This window comes from Microcaecilia unicolor, chromosome 6, assembly GCF_901765095.1.
Source record: "Microcaecilia unicolor chromosome 6, aMicUni1.1, whole genome shotgun sequence".
Lineage (NCBI taxonomy): Eukaryota > Metazoa > Chordata > Amphibia > Gymnophiona > Siphonopidae > Microcaecilia > Microcaecilia unicolor.
The window spans coordinates 218,107,221-218,128,122 of NC_044036.1; the positions used below are offsets into that span (position 1 = coordinate 218,107,221).

The following is a 20,902-nucleotide window of genomic DNA, read 5'->3' on the forward strand; positions in this document are numbered from 1 at the left end:
GCCAGCTTGTTTGTATTGACCTGTCATCAATAAAAATTGTTATTACTTTAAAAGAATAACACTTCTTTGTGGAATCTTTCCTGGAAGCAAGCAAGACTCGGGAGACACCCTCAGAAAGACCCAAGGAAACGAAATCTACGCTCTCAACATCCAGGTCGTGAGAGCCAGGGACCGGAGGTTGGGATACAGAAGTGCCCCCTCGTTCTGAGGGTTGGAAAACACTCCAATCTCCACGATTCTTCGGAGGACAACTCCAGAAGAAGAGGGAACGAAATCTGACGCAGCCAAAAGGGCGCAATCAGAATCATGGTTCCGCGGTCTTGCTTGAGTTTCAGCAAAGTCTTCCCCACCAAAGGTATAGGAGGATACGTGTACAGAATGCCCGCCCCCAAATGCAGGAGAAAAGCATCTGACGCTAGCCTGTCGTGAGCCTGAAGTCTGGAACAGAACCGAGGGACCTTGTGATTGAGCTGAGTGGCAAAAAGATCCACCGAGGGGGGTGCCCCACGCTCAGAAGATCTTGCGTATGACGCCCGAGTTCAGCGACCACTCGTGAGGTTGCATTATCCTGCTCAATCTGTTGGCCAGACTGTTGTTTACGCCTGCCAGATATGTGGCATGGAGAAGCATGCCGTGCTGGCGTGCCCAAAGCCACATCTGGACGGCCTCCCGACACAGGGGGGGTGAGATCCGGTGCCCCCCTGCTTGTTGACGTAGTACATGGCAACCTGGCTGTCTGTCTGAATTTGAATAATTTGATTGGACAGCCGATCTCTGAAAGCTCGCAGCTCCAGGAGATTGATCTGAAGACCTGATTCCTGGAGGGACCAAGCTCCCTGAGTGTGGAGCCCATCTACATGTGCTCCCTACCCCAGGAGAGATGCATCCGTGGTCAGCACCTTTTGAGGCTGAGGAATCTGGAAGGGACGTCCCAGGGTCAAATTGGATCGAATTGTCCACCAATTAAGGGAATTGTGAAAATCGGTGGACAGCTGGATCACATCCTCTAGATTCCCTGCAGCTTGATACCACTGGGAAGCTAAGGTCCATTGAGCAGATCTCATGTGCACGCGTGCCATGGGCGTCACATGAACTGTGGAGGCCACATGGCCGAGAAGTCTCAATATCTGCCGAGCCATGATCTGCTGAGATAACCTGGCCATGGAAACGAGAGACAGAAGGTTGTCTGCTCTCGTCTCGGGAAGATAGGCCCGAGCTGTCTGAGAGTCCAGCAGAGCTCCTATGAATTCTAGTTGTTGAACTGGAAGAAGGTGGGACTTTGGGTAATTGATGACAAACCCTAGTAGCTCCAAGAGTCGAATAGTCATTTGCATGGACTGTAGAGCTCTGGCCTCCAAGGTGTTCTTCACCAGCTAATCGTCGAGATAAGGGAACACATGCACTCCCAGTCTGCGTAGCGACGTTGCAACCACTGCCAGGTATTTTGTAAACACCCTGGGCGCGGAGGCAAGCCCAAAGGGTAGCACACAATACTGAAAAATGCTGTGTTCCCAGACGGTTCGGACAGCTATTACCTGCGCTCCCGATGTCAATGCCATCCCCAGTGCCGATATCGACACCGCCAACCTCGGTACAGATGTCGACGCCGAGGAATCAGTCGGAGCTCCGCAAAGACGGTCCCAAAGAGCTCTTCTCGATGCCTGTGTCCGCTTTTTCAAGCTAAGACACAACTTGCAAGCGTCTGGGCGATGGTCGGGCCCAAGGCACTAGATGCACCAGGAGTGCGGATCAGTGCCCGAGATCGACCGCTGGCAATGAGCACACTTCTTGAAGCTGCTGGAAGACTTCTATGACGTGAGCGGAAAAATCACGGTGGCGAAATCGAACGGCTGGATTGTGCAAAGTAAAAGGCACAAAGAGAAAAAAGGGGGACCGCGGACCTGGCCGCAACGGAAACGAAAGAAAACTAGGCAAAACACTAAGGAAAAAGAGGGTTTTTTTTTTTTTTTAAATATAACTGGAAAAGAAAAAAGGGGAAAGGGGCGACGGAAACCACAAAAAAAGCGATAAGAATCGCTAAAACGCCAAAGTTTTTCCCTGAGGGCCTGAGCGAGAGGGACCGCAAGCAGCCACTCTCCGCCGCGGAAAAGAAAAAACTAAGGCGGGAATGGACGCGGGCAGGAAGATGGCCGCGCATTCGCGGTGCGTCCGCCTCGTGTCCTACGGACTGTCGCAAAGCTTCTGGATTTTACTGGAAAATCTTTCCGTTCCTGGGGCCACCGTGGACGCCGACCCACATGTGAGAACAAGCAGCCTGCTTGTCCTCGGAGAATCTAGATACACTACATCAACCGGTTCACCTTTATCCACATGTTTATCCACGTCTTCAAAGAAATGAAGCAAATTGGTGAGGCAAGACTTCCCTCGACTGAACCCATGCTGACTCTGTTCCATTAAATTATGTTTGTCTACATGTTCTGTAATTTTATTCTTTATAATAGTTTATACTATTTTGCCCGGCACCGACATCAGGCTTACCGGTCTATAATTTCCCGGATCACTCCTAGAACCCTTTTTAAAAATCGGCATCACATTGGTAACCCTCCGTATGTCATCCGGTCCAGGTGACTTACTATTCTTTGTCGATTTGGCTCAGTAGGTCTTCCAGGTTTACTGAGATTTCTTTCAGTTCCTTCGCATCATCACCCTTGAAAACCATTTCCAGTACCGGCAGATCTCTTACATCTTCTTCCGTAAAGACGGAAGCAAAGTATTCATTCAGTTTCTCCACTATGGCCTTGTCCTCCCCGAGTGCCCCTTTTGCTCCTTCGTGATCTAACGGTCCGACAGCTTCCCTCGCAGGCTTTCCGCTTCTGATGTATGTGAAAAAGTTGTTACTGTGAGTTTTAGCGTCTGCGGCAAGTTTCTCTTCATATTCTCTTTTAACCTTCTTTATTAATGCTTTGCATCTGACTTACTTATGTTGCTTTTTATTTTCTTCATTTGGGTCCAGTCCTCAGTTTTTCAGGATACCCACAATGAACAGACATGAGATAAATTTGCATGCACTACCTCTACTCTATGCAAAACTCTCTAATGCATATTCATTGTGGGTATCCTGAAAACCTGATTAGCTCGGTATTTCCCAAATACTGGGTTGAGAACCCCTGCTTTATGTGATGTGGCCTAGCTGTATGAGCACAAACCTAAAGATTAGAACCATTATATAAGCTTAATCCTTTCTCCTGTCAGGGTTCTCAATGTGATTTTGGATGTCAATTTATTTTTTTCTGCTTCAATTTCTATAAGGGCATTTAATCCCCTTTGAACAGAAGCTAAATGAAGCTAATAAGGCGTATAAGACAAACCTTTCAAACAATATACTCAAAACTTATAAAACCAGCTCTCAGCAAGCATCACTGCTTTTTCTCTAAGCAGTGTAGATGTAGGAGACTATAATGATGATGGATGGGTGTGGGGAAGGAAATATTCTGGGGCTCTAGAAGTAAAACACTAACGCCGAAGCAATATCTTTACTACACATTTCCCTTATGTTTCTAAAGCAAACTAATATAGAAACCGCACTCTCCTGATGTAACAAGTTTCTTAAAATTTGTCAAAATACAATAGGATTCTACTCTACCTCTTATCTTCAACAACAAAGAACCTGATATTTAGAGCACTCACTGGAAACCCTAAGCACTTACCTTTAACATGACCTCACAATAGTGCATCTGAGCTTCACCAAATCGCAGTTTCAACAGTTCCACATTTCGAATTTCCCTAAAAACACAAAAGGAAAAATACCACACCAAATCATACATAGCATTTCAGAAACTGAGCTCGGGGTCCCCATCTCAGAATAGTAACAATAGTAGTAGTCGTAGTCATCGTCCAGCAGGAAATGATTAGAGGGGAGCCTTTTTTTCTCGAGATGAAGGCCAGCAAGCTGGTGTTCCCATTGCCCATTCCTAATTTAAAGCAATAAATTGAGCAGAGATGCTGGAAATAATAGATTAGCAGCCAGCCCAAAGGTCTTATGTTTACAGTGACCTTTTGTGCATGTGGTCTTTAGTAATCGCCAAGTAACAGGAAGCAAGATGTGGTTATTTCTATGGCTTAATGTAATCATGTGTCCTCTATAAGCAGAGTACAAACAGTGTCCTGCTGTCTGATCAAAACTTCTTCCCATCAATGTGAAGAGTAACTTCAGGAAAAACTGCTATAGTGGATGCTATTCTGGCCACTAATGCCAATAGCGTTGCATGAGAATCACAACTCAGCTTTCTGCTGAGGCTTGCTACAGTATATGCAGGTAGGTGGTATATGGAGTAGTTTATACCACCTAACTTCATACAGAGAAGCAGATACAACTATAAGACACTTGTAAATCAAATTTTAACACTTGATTATCCTGGCAGACCGTATAAAACAATTTCTTTTTAATGATTTATATAGAATCAGTATTTTTATGCATGTTTTTAGTGTTAACAGCTTAGTTAGTTAGTTCTTCGACCCAGGAGCACTGGGCCACCAAACCCTCCCCCCCCCCCCCATCAAAGCCACCCCCCCAACAGTGCCCCTAATATAATCATCCCCAGGTATGCCTCCCCCACCATGAAAGATGTACCCCCAGATTCAGAAAGAACCTCATTTAGTTAAATTAGGTTAGCTAATGCAAGCAGCGCTAGTTCTTTGACCCAGGAGTGCTGGGCCACCAACCCCCCCCCCCCCCCCCCAATCAAAGACACCACCAACAGTGCCCCTAATATATACACCCCCAGGTATGCCTCCCCCACTATGAAATATGCACCCCCAGATCGAGAAAGACCCTCGTTTAGTTAAAGAAAGTTAGCTAATGCAAGCAGCTTCGACTAAGGGGCACTGGGCCAACAAAACTATTACCAAGAATCATCTTTCCATACAAGGGCAAAAGAAGCAGGGGGCTACTATTATAGGTGATGCCCCTTCAAGAAATAGCCAGGACAGAACAGGAAGCAGTTTAGAGGCACAATGCTCCTGAGCATTAAAATAATCACAGTTAAAAACTGGGCTTATTTTACCATAATTTAAGGACCATAACACGACTTGCAGTGGACACCAGCTGTTCACCGCAAGTCGCATTATGAAATTTACACAGTAATGAGCTGCTTTACATGCATTAGCACATTTTGCATTTCATTATTATGTAAACCATGGTGTCTTAAAATATTGCCACATTAGGGAAGGACAAACTGCATTAGTGTCCTTTAAAATCTCATTAAGGGGCAAATAACACAACTTAAAGCCCTAACACCGCTTGGAAACTTTGCCCCATAAATGAAAAGTAAATACTTCCAGCTCTTACTGTATTATATACAGTTAAAAAGGTTTCCAGGGGAAAAAGAATTAAGGTGTGAGGCCCAAACTCTTGTCCACAGAATTCTCAAATGCCTCCTCCTTTCAGTCCGTGCCAGGTTTTACCTTTCTGAGCTGTAATTAAACTGGTGCAGGAGCCGATCAGCCAGCAGCGTGCGATACTCGTTGATGAACAACTCCTTGCTACCATAGATACTAACCAGGAGGCTGATGATGTCAGAGGAACGCCGCTTGGAGCTGGATTTACCTGAGACCAAGAACAGAAAGTGAAGTCCTCCTACTCTCCATACAATGAATTATAAGGAGACCCACATTACTAAACTCTTCAGTCACAAGTACAGGCCCCTACCAGGGCTTTCTGCATTGCATTTTGTTTCAATAATAGTTACACATCATTTCCATCAAGTAGAGTTTTTGTACTAAAAAGCTCATTTATTTGGCTTCCATATATATGGGAAAACATAACACATCACAAATCTTGCAATTCCTTGGACACAGATGCAGCAGACCAAGTGGCAGGCATTTGCTTATTATGCTCCTAAATTATGGAATTCTATGCCAGTGTCTATTTGTTCTGAAATGTTATCTGAGATTTTGAAAGTTGACCAAAGCATTGCTTTGTACCAGTGATTCTTTTTTTTTTAGATTTTAGATGGTTTGACTCAGAGGAGTCAGTAATTTGCATATACTTTGTATAGATATTTTTTTTATTTAGATTATGAGTTAGGGTTTGTTTCATATGTTTTATTGTTTTTATTAATTGTTGTACCATGCCTTGAATCTTAGAGGCACGTAATCAAATTTAACAAAAAAAAAATAAAAATTATTACAAGGAAATAAGGATTTACAGAGTAAAGGGACAGGCACCTAGAACACAAATGTACCAGACCATTATGCTTCATAGGTCTCACAGGGCCCAGTAACCAGATCTCAAAGATCACTCACCTTTACACTCAGTCTGGCCTGGATCAGCATCCACAGGGTCTGGCACCCAGTCTTCAGGATCTGAAATATTATCATCACTGTCCTGGCTATTCTCAAGCATCACTGGATCTGCTTTCGAGAGCTCATTAGCTAAATCACTGGATCCCTCAGCATCTCCAGTCAGACCAGCCACAATCTGCCGCACTGTGTCATCTCGAGTTCTGGGTAGCCAAACAGAAACAGATACACCCCAGTTATTATTTTTCTATCCTTAGTTAACCTCCCAAAAATGTGTAAAGCTGCAAAACCAAAGACAGTGAAGTGCCAGATAGTCAAAAACTGCCAAATCTACCATAAAATAGAAAACACTATAATTAAGGGCTCTCAAGAGAGCAAACTGTTCACTATACCTCTTCTATCACGTGCTCAGTTGGACTTTACATGAGTAGCAGCATCCTACTTCCTAGCTCCCTGTCTGTGGCGTTCATTACTCCAATACCTCTGCTTGGAAACCTCATACTGGAAGTTTATAGCTGAACTCAAAGCTCATTTTTTCACTTTGGCATTTGGCCTTTGCTGCACTATGGGAAATGGGAGGGACCCTGGCATGTGCTTTCCTCTCTGGTGAATTTTTCTGTTTTCTTAAGCAGAGTTACTGTTTTGTATTGTAAATCACACTGGTGTGTGTATATGAAGAGTGGCACAGCAAACTGTAATGTAAACAAATATAAAACAATCTATAAGGTTTAATTTATTTGACAAACCGACTATCATTACAACGGCTAAGTGGTTAATGACAATAAATACAATTAAAAGCAGGAAAAAAAGAAATTACGTCATTTCAAAGCAAGTGAGTAAGCAAAAATGGGCAGTGTAATGCGTTCCACTACATGGCATCACAAACTCCAGACCCTTCAAGGACACTTAAAAGGTACATGTTTTTTCACAGAAACAGATCTCGGATCTTGTACATGCAGGCTTTCAAAAAGAGAATTATAGTCGTCTAGTCCACTTAGCACAAGGAAGCAAGTCAATAAATGTAACTTGTGATCCAAAAGTTAGTGCACAGAATAAATCAGTTTTACTTTATAGAAACAGTTTTAATTAAGAAGATGTGTTGTCGAAAAGTTACTTGACAGTCTAAGATGACATCTAGAATTTTCAACATCCATGAACTTAATGGCAGTGTCAGCTATACAAAATGGTTTGATCAGGGTAATGTTTGCTGGGTCCGTGAACAGAATGGCCTTAATTTTAGAAGGATTCAGAAAGAGTAACCCAGAGTGCAAATGTATTGAGCTTCATGTTTAGGTGAATGTTGTGCTCATTAGTAGGGTCAACAGTTCATTTGAATGTCACCCACATAAATGATGTAAAATCTAATACCTGAATCAGAAGTGCAAAGGGAGAAAGAAATACACTGAAGAGTATCGGAGCCTGAGAGACACCACATGAGTGACAGTATGCGATAAAGCATTGGTTACGCCAAGAATAGACAGTATTCACTAACACCTATATCTGAGTTTGTTCAGAAGAATAGCATGGTCAACATGATAAACATACTGGGTTAGACCAATGGTCCATCCAGCCCAGTATCCTTTTTCCAAAAGTGGCTGATTCAGAGGTCAAGAATACCTGGCAGAAACCCAAATAGGAGCAACATTTCATGCTACCAATCTCAGGGTAAGCAGTGGCTTCCCCATATCTATCCCAATAGCAGACTATGGACTTTTACTCCAAGAGTGGGGAGGGGAGAGGAGGGAATGGGACTTGATATACCACCTTTCTGTGGTTTTTGCACCTACATTCAAAGCAGTTTACATATTATATACAGGTACTTATTTTGTACCTGGGACAATGGAGGGTTAAGTGACTTGCCCAGAGTCACAAGGAGCTGCAGTGGGAATCAAACCCAGTTCCCCAGGATCAAAGTCCGCTGCACTAACCACTAGGCAATTCCTCCATTTTCCCAAACCTTTTTTAAACCCAGATACGCTAACTGCTGGTACTACATCCTCTAGCAATGAGTCCCAGAGCTTAACTATTCATTCAGTGAAAAAAATATTCCCTCCTATTTGTTTTAAAAGTATTTCCTTGTAACTTCATCGAATATACCCTAGTCTTTGTACTTTTTGAAAGAGTTAAAACAAAAATCAATTCACTTTTACCTGTTCTACACCACTCAGGATTTTGTGGACCTCAATCATATCTCCCCTCAGACGTCTCTTTTCTAAGCTGAAGAACCCTAACCTTTTTAGCTTTTCCGCATATGAGAGGAGTTCCATCCCCTTTATCATTCTGGTCACTCTTCTTTGAACTTTTTCTAATTCTACTATATCTTTTTTAAGATACGGCAACCAGAATTGAACACAATACTCAAGGTGAGATCGCACCATAGAGTGATACAGAGCCATTATAGTAATCTTGGTCTTATTTTGCATCCCTTTCCTAATATCCTGTTTGCTTTTTTAGCCCATACACTGGGCAGAAGATTTCTGCATACTACAATGACATTTATATAATTTTTCTTGGGTGTTGGACTTCCAAGGTGGACCCTACCATCAGGTAACTATGATTTGGATTATTCTTCCTAATGTGCATCACTTTCCATTTGTCCACATTAAACTTCATCTGCCATTTGAATGCCCAGTTTTCCAGTTTCCTAAGGTCTTCCTGCAATTTTTCACAGTCTGCATGTATGTTAACAACTTTAAATTCTTTTATGTCATCATCCTCAAATTTAATCACCTCACTTGTTCCGGTTTCCAGATCATTTATAAATATGTTAAACATCACCAGTCCTAGTACAGATCCCTGTGGCACTCCAGTATTCACCCTCCTCCATTGATAAAAATGGCTATTTAACCCTACCCTCTGTATGAATGTTTCAGGCAGGCCATTTTCACCTGCCTCAAACCAGGTAAAACGCTGAGCAGGAGCCTTCGTGATGCAATTTAATAAAGGCAAATGGAAACACATATGCTGCCTTTCTACACTGAGGGGGAATTCTATAAGGAGCTACCTAGTTTTAGGCAGAAAGAAGGTGCATAAATGGTGGTATTCTAGCCATTTACATGTATAAGTGGATATTTATCACACATAAATGATCTCTTATAAAATACCACCTAGCATAACATATGCACTATGCTTTGATGGCACATACTTTGCCAGTGGGAATGCACATGGGTAAGTTTGGGCAGAGCACAAATGAATGCATGTAAGTTATATAATACTATAATTTATGCACACACATTCATATAACTAAGTATGGGCATTTACATCAGCTATATGTATATGCATTATCTGCTGCTTGCACTCATATTCTGCAAAGAAAAGAAGGCACCTATTTTGCTTTATAGACTAGATTTTAAAAAAGCATAACCAGTGCCTATAGTAGGCACGCTATTACTGAATGACCCTTGATGGGGTTAATTGTATAAGGAGGGTGCCAACATTTAGGTGCCAAGAATATGTGTAAATCACCACAATACTGGTATAATATGTGCATATATGTGTATAAAATGCCAATATTCCAGTTACATTCTATTCTATAAAATGGCACCAAGCGATCCAAGATGGCGACGTGAAAGGACATGAGGCTCGGAGCTCCTGGCGAACCTGGACAGCTGAACGCCAGTTTTCCTACAAACAGCATGGGAAAGCTAAAACTCTTACCTCCCCGAGTTTGGCTGGGAACCCCGCTGTGTGCCAGGCTGTCTTAGAGTCCTACGGAGTAAGGATCCTTGGAGAGAGACGGCTCGATTCTACAGGGTCCGCTGTTGTTGACGCGGACCGTAGCATTGAGGGAGCTTCGCTTAGCCCTCCTCTGAATACAGCCCCTCCGCGTCCAGGAGCAAGCTTGAATATGACGGAGACACAGGAGACAGGAGTGATTGGTGGTATCCCACCCCTGCTAACTGTGTTGGGAGTGCCCGTTATATCTTCAACTCCAACCAAATCTACAACGGAGGAAATGCCTTCCTCGTCTTTGGCTTGTGTTGCTACTCCTGAAGGTATCCGTGGACCTGCTCGACTGGCTGTTGTAACTCTTGAAGCGCTCTGGGACGCAATCCAAGGTATTCACACTTCTTTGCAATCTATATCTAATTCCTTTGGTGGCGAAATAACTGATTTAAAAGCATAAACTTATGGCTGAAAAGGTCCAGGGAACTATTGAAAAGGTTTCGACCTTAGAAGGGAAAATTAGGTTCTTACCGTGATAATTTTCTTTCCTTTAGTCATAGCAGATGCAGCCATTACAGATGGGTTGTGTCCATCAACCAGCAGAGGGAGATAGAGAGCACACTTTTTTCAGTGCCTCATACCAGCTTGCTCCACTGCCTCTCCTTCAGTAATTGAAGCTTCCAAAGCAGTATAGCAAACCGCAATGGGAATAACATGAGCTTTCCTCACAGCGAACGATGGCCCTACAACAAAGGGCATTAACTCAGAATGGAGGGAATGAAACATCCTCCCGGAGGGCATAAACTCATCCTCCACTGAGACATAACTGGAGGGAATAAACTCATCCTCCCGGAGGGAATAAACTCATCCTCCAAAACATGAAACTGGAGGGAATTAAGTCATCCTCCTTTAATTGAACAAGAATCCTGAAGACTGTTTCCGACTTTCTCCCAAGGACGGAATCTCCAGGAAACATGAACAGAACCTGAAATAGATTTACAGCAGATAGCAATCAGATAGGGAGGGATCATGGCTGCATCTGCTATGACTAAAGGAAAGAAAATTATCACGGTAAGAACCTAATTTTCCCTTCCTTGTCATCAAGCAGATGCAGCCATTACAGATGGGATGTATCAAAGTAATCCCTAGATAGGGTGGGAACAAGCCATACCACGCGCCAGCACTTGCGCTCCAAAATGTGCGTCCCTCCTGGCAGCCACATCCAGCCTGTAATGTCGGGCAAAAGAGAGATTAGAAGCCCATGTTGCTGCACTACAAATCTCTTGAAGAGAGAGTGCTCCAGTTTCAGCCCAAGAAGAGGAAATTCCTCTAGTAGAATGCGCCTTAAAGGCATCAGGCGGAGGCCGGCCGGCAAGCAAATAAGCTGAAAAGATAGATTCTTTAAGCCAGCGGGCAATAGTGGCTTTAGACGCTGGAGACCCTCTGCGAGGACGTGATAGCAAAACAAACAGATGATCAGAGGTCCTGAAAGAATTAGTAACTCGCAGATACTGCAGCAGAGTCCTGCGCACATCCAACAGGTGCAATTGCCCAAAAGATTCTGGAAACTCCTCCTTGACAAAGGAGGGCAAGAAAATAGGTTGGTTTAGGTGAAACGCTGAAACCACCTTAGGCAAGAAGGAAGGCACGGTGCGAACCGTGACCCCGGACTCCGAAAACTGCAGAAAAGGGTCTCTACAGGACAGCGCCTGGAGCTCTGACACCCGTCTCGCCGAAGTAATGGCCACTAAAACGACGGCCTTCAGTGTCAAATCTTTCTCTGAAGCACGCCGAAGCGGTTCAAAGGGAGCACCCTGAAGGGCTTTCAGCACTAGCCCCAAGTTCCACGCTGGACAAGGTGCACGCACGGGAGGATGGAGCCGAAGCACCCCTCTAAGAAATGTGCCACATCTGGATGAGCAGCTAAAGACACGCCTTCAACCTTGCCACGCAGGGAGGCCAACGTTGCCACTTGCACCCGCAGGGAATTATAGGCCAAGCCTTTTCTACACCATCCTGCAAAAAGTCCAGAATCGGCGAGACAGGAGCCCGCAGGGGTGTGATCTCTTTAGAAGCACACCAGACTTCAAACTGGCGCCAAATCCTGGCATAAGCCACGGAAGTGGAACACTTGCGGGCTTGCAGGAGAGAGTGGTAATTACTTTATTGGAATAGCCTTTGTCTCTCAATTGCGCCCTCTCAATCGCCAGGCCATAAGACCAAATCAGCCGGCGTCCTCCATGGTCACCGGACCCTGTGACAACAGGTTGGGAACCAGAGGTAACTGAAGGGGATCCTCTATGAGCATCTGTCGGAGGTCTGCACACCAAGGCCTCCTGGGCCAATCCGGGGCGACGAGAACCACTTCTCCTGGATGCAGCCGAATCCGCAGGAGCACTCGCCCTATCAAGGGCCACGGAGGGAACACATACAGTAGGCCCGGAGGCCAGGGTTGAGCCAAGGCATCCAACCCCGCCGAGCGAGGATCTCTCCGTCTGCTGAAGAAACACGGGACTTTGGCATTGGTGCTTGTCGCCATTACATCCATCACGGGCTTGCCCCACTTGGCACATATCTGCAGGAATACTTCGTCTGCAGGTTCCCACTCCGCTGGATCGATCTGATGCCTGCTTAGGTAATCAGCTTGCACGTTACTCTGACCTGCAATGTGAGCTGCCGACAGAAACTGTAGATGCAGCTCGGCCCAGTGGCAAATTTGTTCGGCCTGCGCGGCTAGAGCTCTGCACTGAGTGCCGCCTTGTTGATTTATGTAGGCCACTGCTGTCGTGTTGTCCAACATCACTCCGACAGCCAATCCTTCCAGGGTCACTTGAAAGGCCAGAAGCGCCTGAAACACCGCTTTCAACTCTAGGTGGTTGATGGACCACTCCGACTCCTCGGGTGTCCATAGACCCTGGGCATGCTTCCCCTTGCAATGTGCGCCCCAGCCTTTCAGGCTGGCATCTGTCACCACTAGGCACCAATCGGAGAGCGCCAGCGGCATTCCTCGCCGCAGCATGCTGTCTGAGAGCCACCACTCCATGCTGAGACGGGCCGCAGGGAGCCAAGAGAGTCTGCATTGATAATCCTGAGATACTGGAGACCATCCTTGGAGTAGAGCATACTGTAGAGGTCTCAGGTGCGTTCTCGCCCAGGGCACCAGTTCCATGGTGGCCGTCATCGATCCAAGCAGCTGGACAATGTCCCAAGCTTGCGGGCAGGGCATCCTCAGGAGCAGACGGACCTGATTCTGAAGCTTGCACCGCCTTTGCTCGGGTAGGTACACATACCCCGAGGCTGTGCTGAACCTGGCCCCCAAATATTCTAGAGACTGCGAGGGGGTCAGGTGACTTTTGGCCAAATTGACGACCCAGCCTAAAGATTGAAGTACTGAGACCACTCTGGCTGTGACATGCTGACTCTCTGCAGCAGAGTTTGCTCGAATGAGCCAGTCGTCCAGGTACGGGTGAACCCGAATACCCTCTCGCCTTAGAAAGGCAGCTACTACCACCATAACCTTCGAAAAGGTGCGGGGAGCTGTGGCGAGGCCAAAAGGCAAGGCCCGGTACTGGAAATGCTTTCCCATCACCGCAAACCTCAGAAACTTCTGGTGCGGGGGCCAAATTGGAATGTGCAAGTAAGCTTCTTTCAGGTCCAGAGACGTGAGAAACTCTCCTGGCTGTACCGCCTCAATGACGGAGCGCAGGGTTTACATGTGAAAATGCCGCACTCTCAGGGACTTGTTTAATTCTTTTAAGTCCAGAATAGGGCGAAAAGACCCTCCTTTTCGCGGCACCACAAAGTAGATGGAGTAGCGGCCATAGCCGTGTTCGGCGGGAGGTACCGGGGACACGGCCCTTATCTGAATCAGCCCTTGCAAAGTCTCCTCTACCGCCGCCCGATTGGTGGCAGAACCGCATCGGGATTCCACAAACATGTCTCTTACAGGGGCGTCGAATTCTATTCTGTAACCGTCTCTGATCAGGTCCAAGACCCACTGATCTGAGGAAATGTTGGCCCACTCCTCGGCAAAGAGGGAAAGACGTCCTCCGATGACAGGACTCGAGGAGAGGGCTGGTGCACCATCATTGAGAGGGTCGCCCCTGAACTCCAGGCCTTGAGCCAGCGGCTGCGGAACGTTTGTCCAAGCGAAAGGAGTTCCTCTGCTGAAAATGGGCACGAGAAGTGAACCCAGCAGAACACCCCGGGCGGTACCTTCGAGCTTCACGGAAGCGAGGTCTGTAAGAGGAGTGGACCGCCGCACCCTTAGAGGAAGGCCGAGGCCTATCTTCGGGCAAGCGCTGGGGTTTAGCCTCACCCAGGCCCTTCACAATTTTCTCCAACTCCTCACCAAACAGGAGAAGGCCTTGAAAGGGCAACTTCATCAACCTTTGCTTAGAGGCCATGTCCGCCGCCCAATGCCGTAGCCAAAGAAGACGGCGAGCCGCCACTGCTACTGCCATGTGTTTAGCCAAAGCTCTGACAATATCATAAAGGGCGTCAGCAAGAAAGGACAAGGCCGACTCCATCCACGGAGCCACATCTGAAAAGGGCTCCGCTCCATCACCGGGCTGTTCCACTGCCTGTTGCAACCAAGCCAGGCAGGCTCTAGCAGCATAACAACTGCATGCAGACGCCCGAATAGTGAGACCTGCAAGTTCAAATGACCGTTTAAGTGCTGATTCCAGTCTACGGTCTTGAATATCCTTCAGGGCAACACCTCCTTCAACAGGGAGGGTAGTTCTCTTTGTCACAGCTGTGACTAGGGCATCCACTTTAGGCATAGCAAAGCGAGCCATATGCTCCTCACTCAGAGGGTATAATTGCCCCATAGCCCTGGAAACTTTCAACGGTCCCTCGGGGTCAGCCCATTGAGCCGAAATACTGTAAGCTCTTGGATGCAGTCATGCAAAGGAAAGGCTCAAGCAGACTTTTTGGTACTAGCCATCCTAGGATTCACAGAGGAGGCTGATACACTGTCAGGGTCCTCAATAGAGAGAGAGCCTGCAGGGTATCAGAAATAAGCGCTGGCAGCTCATCACGGTGGAAAATCCTCACCGCAGAGGGATTGTCTAGATCCTGAGTCACTTCTGCACCAGACTCTGGCTCCTCAAACCATGAAGGCCTGCCAGAGTCCTCCGAATCCTCACAGCCTGACCACGGGGGGGGGGGGGGGGGGAATGGAGGTGTAGCACTCTCTGAAGGGGAATGAGCCCTTCTGCGCTTCATATTCTGCCAATTATCAGGGAATAACACCTCAGAGGGCAAACTCAGGCTAGAATCCACCGGGGGGGGGCATTAGAAGAGGCCCCTGCAGGGCTTTGTGGGAGAGCTCTTTTAAGCATGTATGCTTTATGCATTAATAAGACAAAATCAGGGAAGAAAAACTCACCCTGGGCACCCGGATCTCTGCCGAAGCTAGTAGCTCTCATATCAGCCTCACTCCAAGGCCTCCCTCCGGGGTCAGGCCTCTCCGTCTCAGCGGAGGTCGCGCCATGTGATAAATTCAAAATGGTGTCCGCTGCCAGCTCAGAGCGCGAAGAATCGTCGCTCGCCATACTCGGGCTGGCTCTAACGTCTGTATAGCCCGATTTACAGAGCCCCGCTGCTGATCTGCGCTTGCCACACTTGGAACAGCACTTTACATTCTCTGTAGCCATTGCCGAAACCGGCGGTAAAATTCAAAATGGCAGTTCGCGCCAAAATCGCCCCGATCGCGGGCCCACCCCGGAGGAGTCAGAAAACACTCTTACCTCACTGGACCGAGTATCACAGCTCCGGTCCCACAGAAAAAGGCAAGGAAAAAAACCTCTGTTCCTTTTTTTTTTTAACGCTGTGAGGAAAGCAGAGGTAAATAGAACTCCGGAGGCTCAGGTGAACGGGAAAGGCAGGGAAAGGGCGAACCTATGTGCCTGCATCCACTGTTGGTGGGGAAGGACAGGGAAAGCTAAGCAATGTGTCCACATCCACGGAGGTATGGGTAAGGCAGGGAAAGGGCGAACCTATGTGCCTTTAAAATGAAGCTGCTATAGCCTCCAACACCCCGGCTAACAACTGGCAAGCTAGGAGCCACCTCCAGGCAGATTTTTGATGAAGCTCGAAGATGCTACAACCACTCTGCTAGGGGAGATAGAGATTACTGAAGGAGAGGCAGTGGAGCAAGCTGGTATGAGGCACTGAAAAAAGTGTGCTCTCTATCTCCCTCTGCTGGTTGATGGACACAACCCATCTGTAATGGCTGCATCTGCTTGATGACAAGGAAGGAGAGGTTTCTAAATCTCTGAATACTACAGCCACTTTAATCAAGGAGAGAGAAATTCTTGCTCGTAAAATATTATAGCTAGAAAATCAAAGCCGAAGGAATAACCTGAGGTTTATAAATTTCCCAAGATCCCCTTTGATTGCTCCTTTGGACATGCTGAGGAAGTATTTCCTAGAAGTACTGGAGATCCCGGCGGCAGGTTTCCCTCCTGTCGCCAGGGCCCAGTATATAATTGGAATTAATTATTACTCTGGACAACCACGGGTTGCACCGGATTTTGATTTGACCCATTTTCTTGAAAGCTCCTTGGAGACAGTGACTGAAAGGACAACGTTATTAGTTACTTTCGTGTTAGAAATGGATAGAAACAATACCTTCCAGACTTATTTCCGCCATATTAACACCTCTCAACACAACTCGAACAAATTTACCACCATCAATACACCAAAACTGAACCTACCAATCTCGGACACCCTAAAAATTCTTGGAGTTACCATTGATCGGCACCTAACACTAGAAAATCACGCGAAAAACACAACCAAAAAGATGTTCCACTCAATGTGGAAATTAAAAAGAGTAAGACCATTCTTCCCAAGGACTGTCTTCCGTAATTTGGTTCAATCATTGGTACTCAGTCATCTAGATTATTGTAATGCACGTCATGCTGGCTGCAAAGAGCAAATACTCAAAAAACTCCAGACAGCCCAGAACACTGCAGCTAGCCTCATATTCGGGAAATCAAAATATGAAAGTGCTAAACCCCTACGAGAGAAACTACACTGTCTCCCACTCAAAGAACGCATCGTGTTCAAGGTGGGCACCCTAGTTCACAAAATCATCCATGGTGATGCCCCAGCCTACATGTTAGACCTGATAGACCTACCACCCAGGAATGCTAAAAAATCATCTTGCACATTCCTTAATCTTCATTTCCCCAACTGTAAAGGTCTAAAATATAAACTAATGCACGCATCAACCTTTTCCTATATGAGCACACAATTCTGGAACACGCTACCACGCAACCTAAAAACGATCTACGAACTAACCAGCTTCCGCAAACTACTGAAGACTCATTTCTTCAACAAGGCATATCACTAAGATCATCACATGTGAAATCCCCCACATGTACCCAGAATTATCTTAAAATGTTTTCTTGTTATTTCACTAGTATGCTTTATCATTATCATGTAACCCAAAATCCTTCTGTAATATCAATTGCCTATTCTCTTCTCATTTCCACTATTCATGATGTATTGTAAGCTACATTGAGCCTCCAAAGAGGTGGGAAAATGTGGGATACAAATGCAACAAATAAATAAATAAAATAAATAAATAAATACTGCTTAGACGAGAGACCCTCTAAAGCAGTGTTTCCCAAGTCCAGTCCTGGACTACCCCTTGCCAGTCAGGGTTTCAGGATATCCATAATGAATATGCATGAACTTGATTTATATACACTGCCTCCATTATATGCAAACCTCTTCCATGCATATTCATTGTGGATATCCTGAAAACCTGACTGGCATGGGGTAGTCCAGAACTGGACTTGGGAAACACTGCTGTAAAGCATACAGGCCCTAAGGGCAAAAAGCTCCTCGCCCCCTTATTTTCTAGCACAACAATTTTACAAACTAAAAGGGCAAAGTGTACAAAACACTATAGCTGGGATCAGAGGCCAAGCTCCTCATGCAAACCATGCAGCTATAGTAAGAGGGCCATTTTCCTCAATGTGCATAAATCCTAAGGTCAGAACAAAATCACCCTCCCCTTCTCCATGGCAGCACAGATCATTTAGCCAAAGTGAGAGCCATCCTTAGTACACAATAACCAGAGTAATGTGCTCCCCAAATTCATACAACCCTACAAACAGATAAAGGTGTGTAAACCCTATTATAGCTAAGAAGACAGTGATCCTCTTTCCGAAAAAGTCTCCTGATCTACAAATTCTACAGCTATCGTTACACTGTACATGCATTAGATCAATTAAAAGTACACAATTTATGAAGATTGCCGATGCCTCTGCACATCTTTAACACATCTTTAACCTGTTAATCTTTAACAGGAGTGGAGGAGTGGCCTAGTGGTTAGGGTGGTGGACTTTGGTCCTGGGGAACTGAGTTTGATTCCCACTTCAGGCACAGGCAGCTCCTTGTGACTCTGGGCAAGTCACTTAACCCTCCATTGCCCCATGTAAGCTGCATTGAGCCTGCCATGAGTGGGAAAGCGCGGGGTACAAATGTAACAACAACAACCCATGAGAGCAATCACAATCATGGAACTTTACTAACAGTCAAAAAAGGACAAGCACCCTCCTGCCACCTACTGCTTTGTCTTACCTTAAATATTTTCGAATTGGTTCACATGCAACCTCCAGGATAACCATGGAAGGATCAAGCTCTCGCAGGGCTTTAATTGCAGAAATGTAGAGCGTTATTATGTCGGACGTGTTCACACCTAAAACAAAACATCAGATCTCAGAAAACACAAGAGTAAACTCTTAAGATGCCTCCCCTCCCTAGGACTGCTCCAACAGGGCATACTTCCTTCCTGGACAACCATAGTAATTGCTTAAGCTCTCCAGTGTCACCCAAGGTAAACGCTGAGAAGAAACAATATTACCAAAGCCATTCCTAAGGAGGGAAGAGCCCCACAAGCTAGTTGTTAGGTCACAATGAGACACAATCTGCAGATCAGTTATGAAGGAATATGTTTTTTTTGGGAGGGGGGGGTGGAGAGAGAAAATCATCACATTGATTCCCAACGTATGACTATGTTTGCTCAAGAATCCCACCTGGCTCTTACGTCCTGTCCCTGAATGAGGTCAAGGGAAAGAATAATTCAAACACATAATACTAGAAAATGGCAAAAGCTTTTGGGAGCAAAGTGGTGGCCTTCGCATAACCTCAGTAAAATGACAGCTGACTGGCTCAGCTTGCTAAGCACTCACCCTTTTATTACAAAAACATTAAGTCATAGGTTAACAGGTCAACAGTTTTACATCATAGATCATAAGATAGAAGCTATGGATAATATTTTGCTTCTGCCACCATCAGCAGGTCATTGGAGAAAAGTTCAACAACTTAAACCAATTTCAGTAAAGTCTCTGTAATTATAAGATTTATACAAATGAGGAACTCTGCTCGCAGCTGGCCCACATCGTTCCTGCATGATCTGAGGGTCCGGGGGTATGAAAGCCAAGGGTGTATATTATTCTCAGTTCCCTTTCCTTTCCCTTATTTACAATAGAGGCTAGACGTAATAGACCACTTCTGACATCTGGACAGGACATTCAGATAGACTTCAGCAAGAAAAGCATTTATTCACCATTTAACTCAATATTCCCTACTGGTGGGGGATCCCATTCTCATAAATATTCTCAATATCATTAACTACAGCACAGGGAAAGAGATTTTATAAAGAAGGAGGCCTGGCCTAGAAATACTACTGAATTATGTAGCAGAAGAGCCAAGCAGCAGATGGTGGTGGGGGGAGGCATTCCCCTCTTTGCATATCTTATGCTTTTAGGCATTTACTGATCTATCATATAAAATGCTCTGTTTTAATTATTTTTCTATGTTCTGTTTTAATATAGGGGTTCAGAGACCTCAAATCTGACTCCATCTCTAAACAGCACTAGTACTGAGGTAATCAAGAAGTTGTGAAGTTCTAAAAGGAATTGCCACTAAGAGAGACGTGAGGTCTAAGGAAAAGATACCAGCCTTATGACAAACTGGATTTAGATTACAAGTTATATAATGCAGCGAAAGATAGCCTGATACAGCAATAGCATTTATACTTACAGCCTCTGATCATAAAGTGAAGCCCACAGAACATCATTTGGGATGAGGAGTTTATTTGCCAAGATACAAGTCAAATCACGTACAATCAATTAATTATAGGAATATAATAATCCAGCTGCAAACAGGTGTTAATTAGTTCCTAATCTTTTATAATTTCTTTTACCAATTAAAGGATTTACAGTTGGGAGGAAGTGACGTCACCACTGGCAATGGCTGCCTAGCTTCTTAGCTCCCGCTCCTCGCAGCAATAAAAAGCTAAAAATAGGACCCATCTGCTATTTTTGCCACCTCAAAGCGCTCTTGGTAGGCAACTATCGACGACCAGAATGAGCAGATCGCATTCAGCGCGGAATAAAGACTTGGAGAAGTCGACGAGCGGTGGGCTGAGCAAAACGCCACGAGGCAATGGCGCAGGCCTCGCCCTCTGACTCGGCTTTATCGCTGGTGGAATCACGGAGGCCCTCTACTAAAAAGGGTGTTTCGGGCGAACTCAGACAGATCCTGTCTGGCATCCAGGAGGACATTCAAAAATCGAAAGAAGAAATACTAGATAAAATGGAGGTGCTCAGCGCGGACCTCCGCGAACTGGGGGGCCGAGTCGAGGAAGCAGAATTTCGGCTGGATGAGCACGCGGAGTCTCTAACCGCCCATGAGGCGCAAATACAGGAACTCGACCAAAAGGCAAAAGATCTGACTTACAAATTGGACGATCTGGAAAACCGAGGTCGAAGAAATAATCTCCGGTTTCGCGGAGTTCCAGAGAGTGGAGAAAGCGAATGCTACATACCTGTAGAAGGTATTCTCCGAGGACAGCAGGCTGATTGTTCTCACTGATGGGTGACGTCCACGGCAGCCCCTCCAATCGGAAACTTCACTAGCAAAGTCCTTTGCTAGCCCTCGCGCGCCCGCGCGC

The 20,902-nt window shown here is 45.7% G+C and overlaps 1 protein-coding gene across 1 annotated transcript in view; it reads right to left on the reverse strand.

Annotated features, from left to right (window-relative positions):
* Window positions 1–20,902, reverse strand: part of ANAPC2 (anaphase promoting complex subunit 2) — a 492,733-nt gene that overhangs the window by 192,971 nt on the left and 278,860 nt on the right. The window contains exons 7-10 of the mRNA XM_030206193.1: window positions 18,526–18,643; window positions 6,265–6,464; window positions 5,425–5,566; window positions 3,669–3,744 (exon numbers count right to left, since the gene is read on the reverse strand). Coding sequence (XP_030062053.1) covers window positions 3,669–3,744; window positions 5,425–5,566; window positions 6,265–6,464; window positions 18,526–18,643 — 536 coding nt within the window. The remainder of the gene's footprint in view (window positions 1–3,668; window positions 3,745–5,424; window positions 5,567–6,264; window positions 6,465–18,525; window positions 18,644–20,902) is intronic.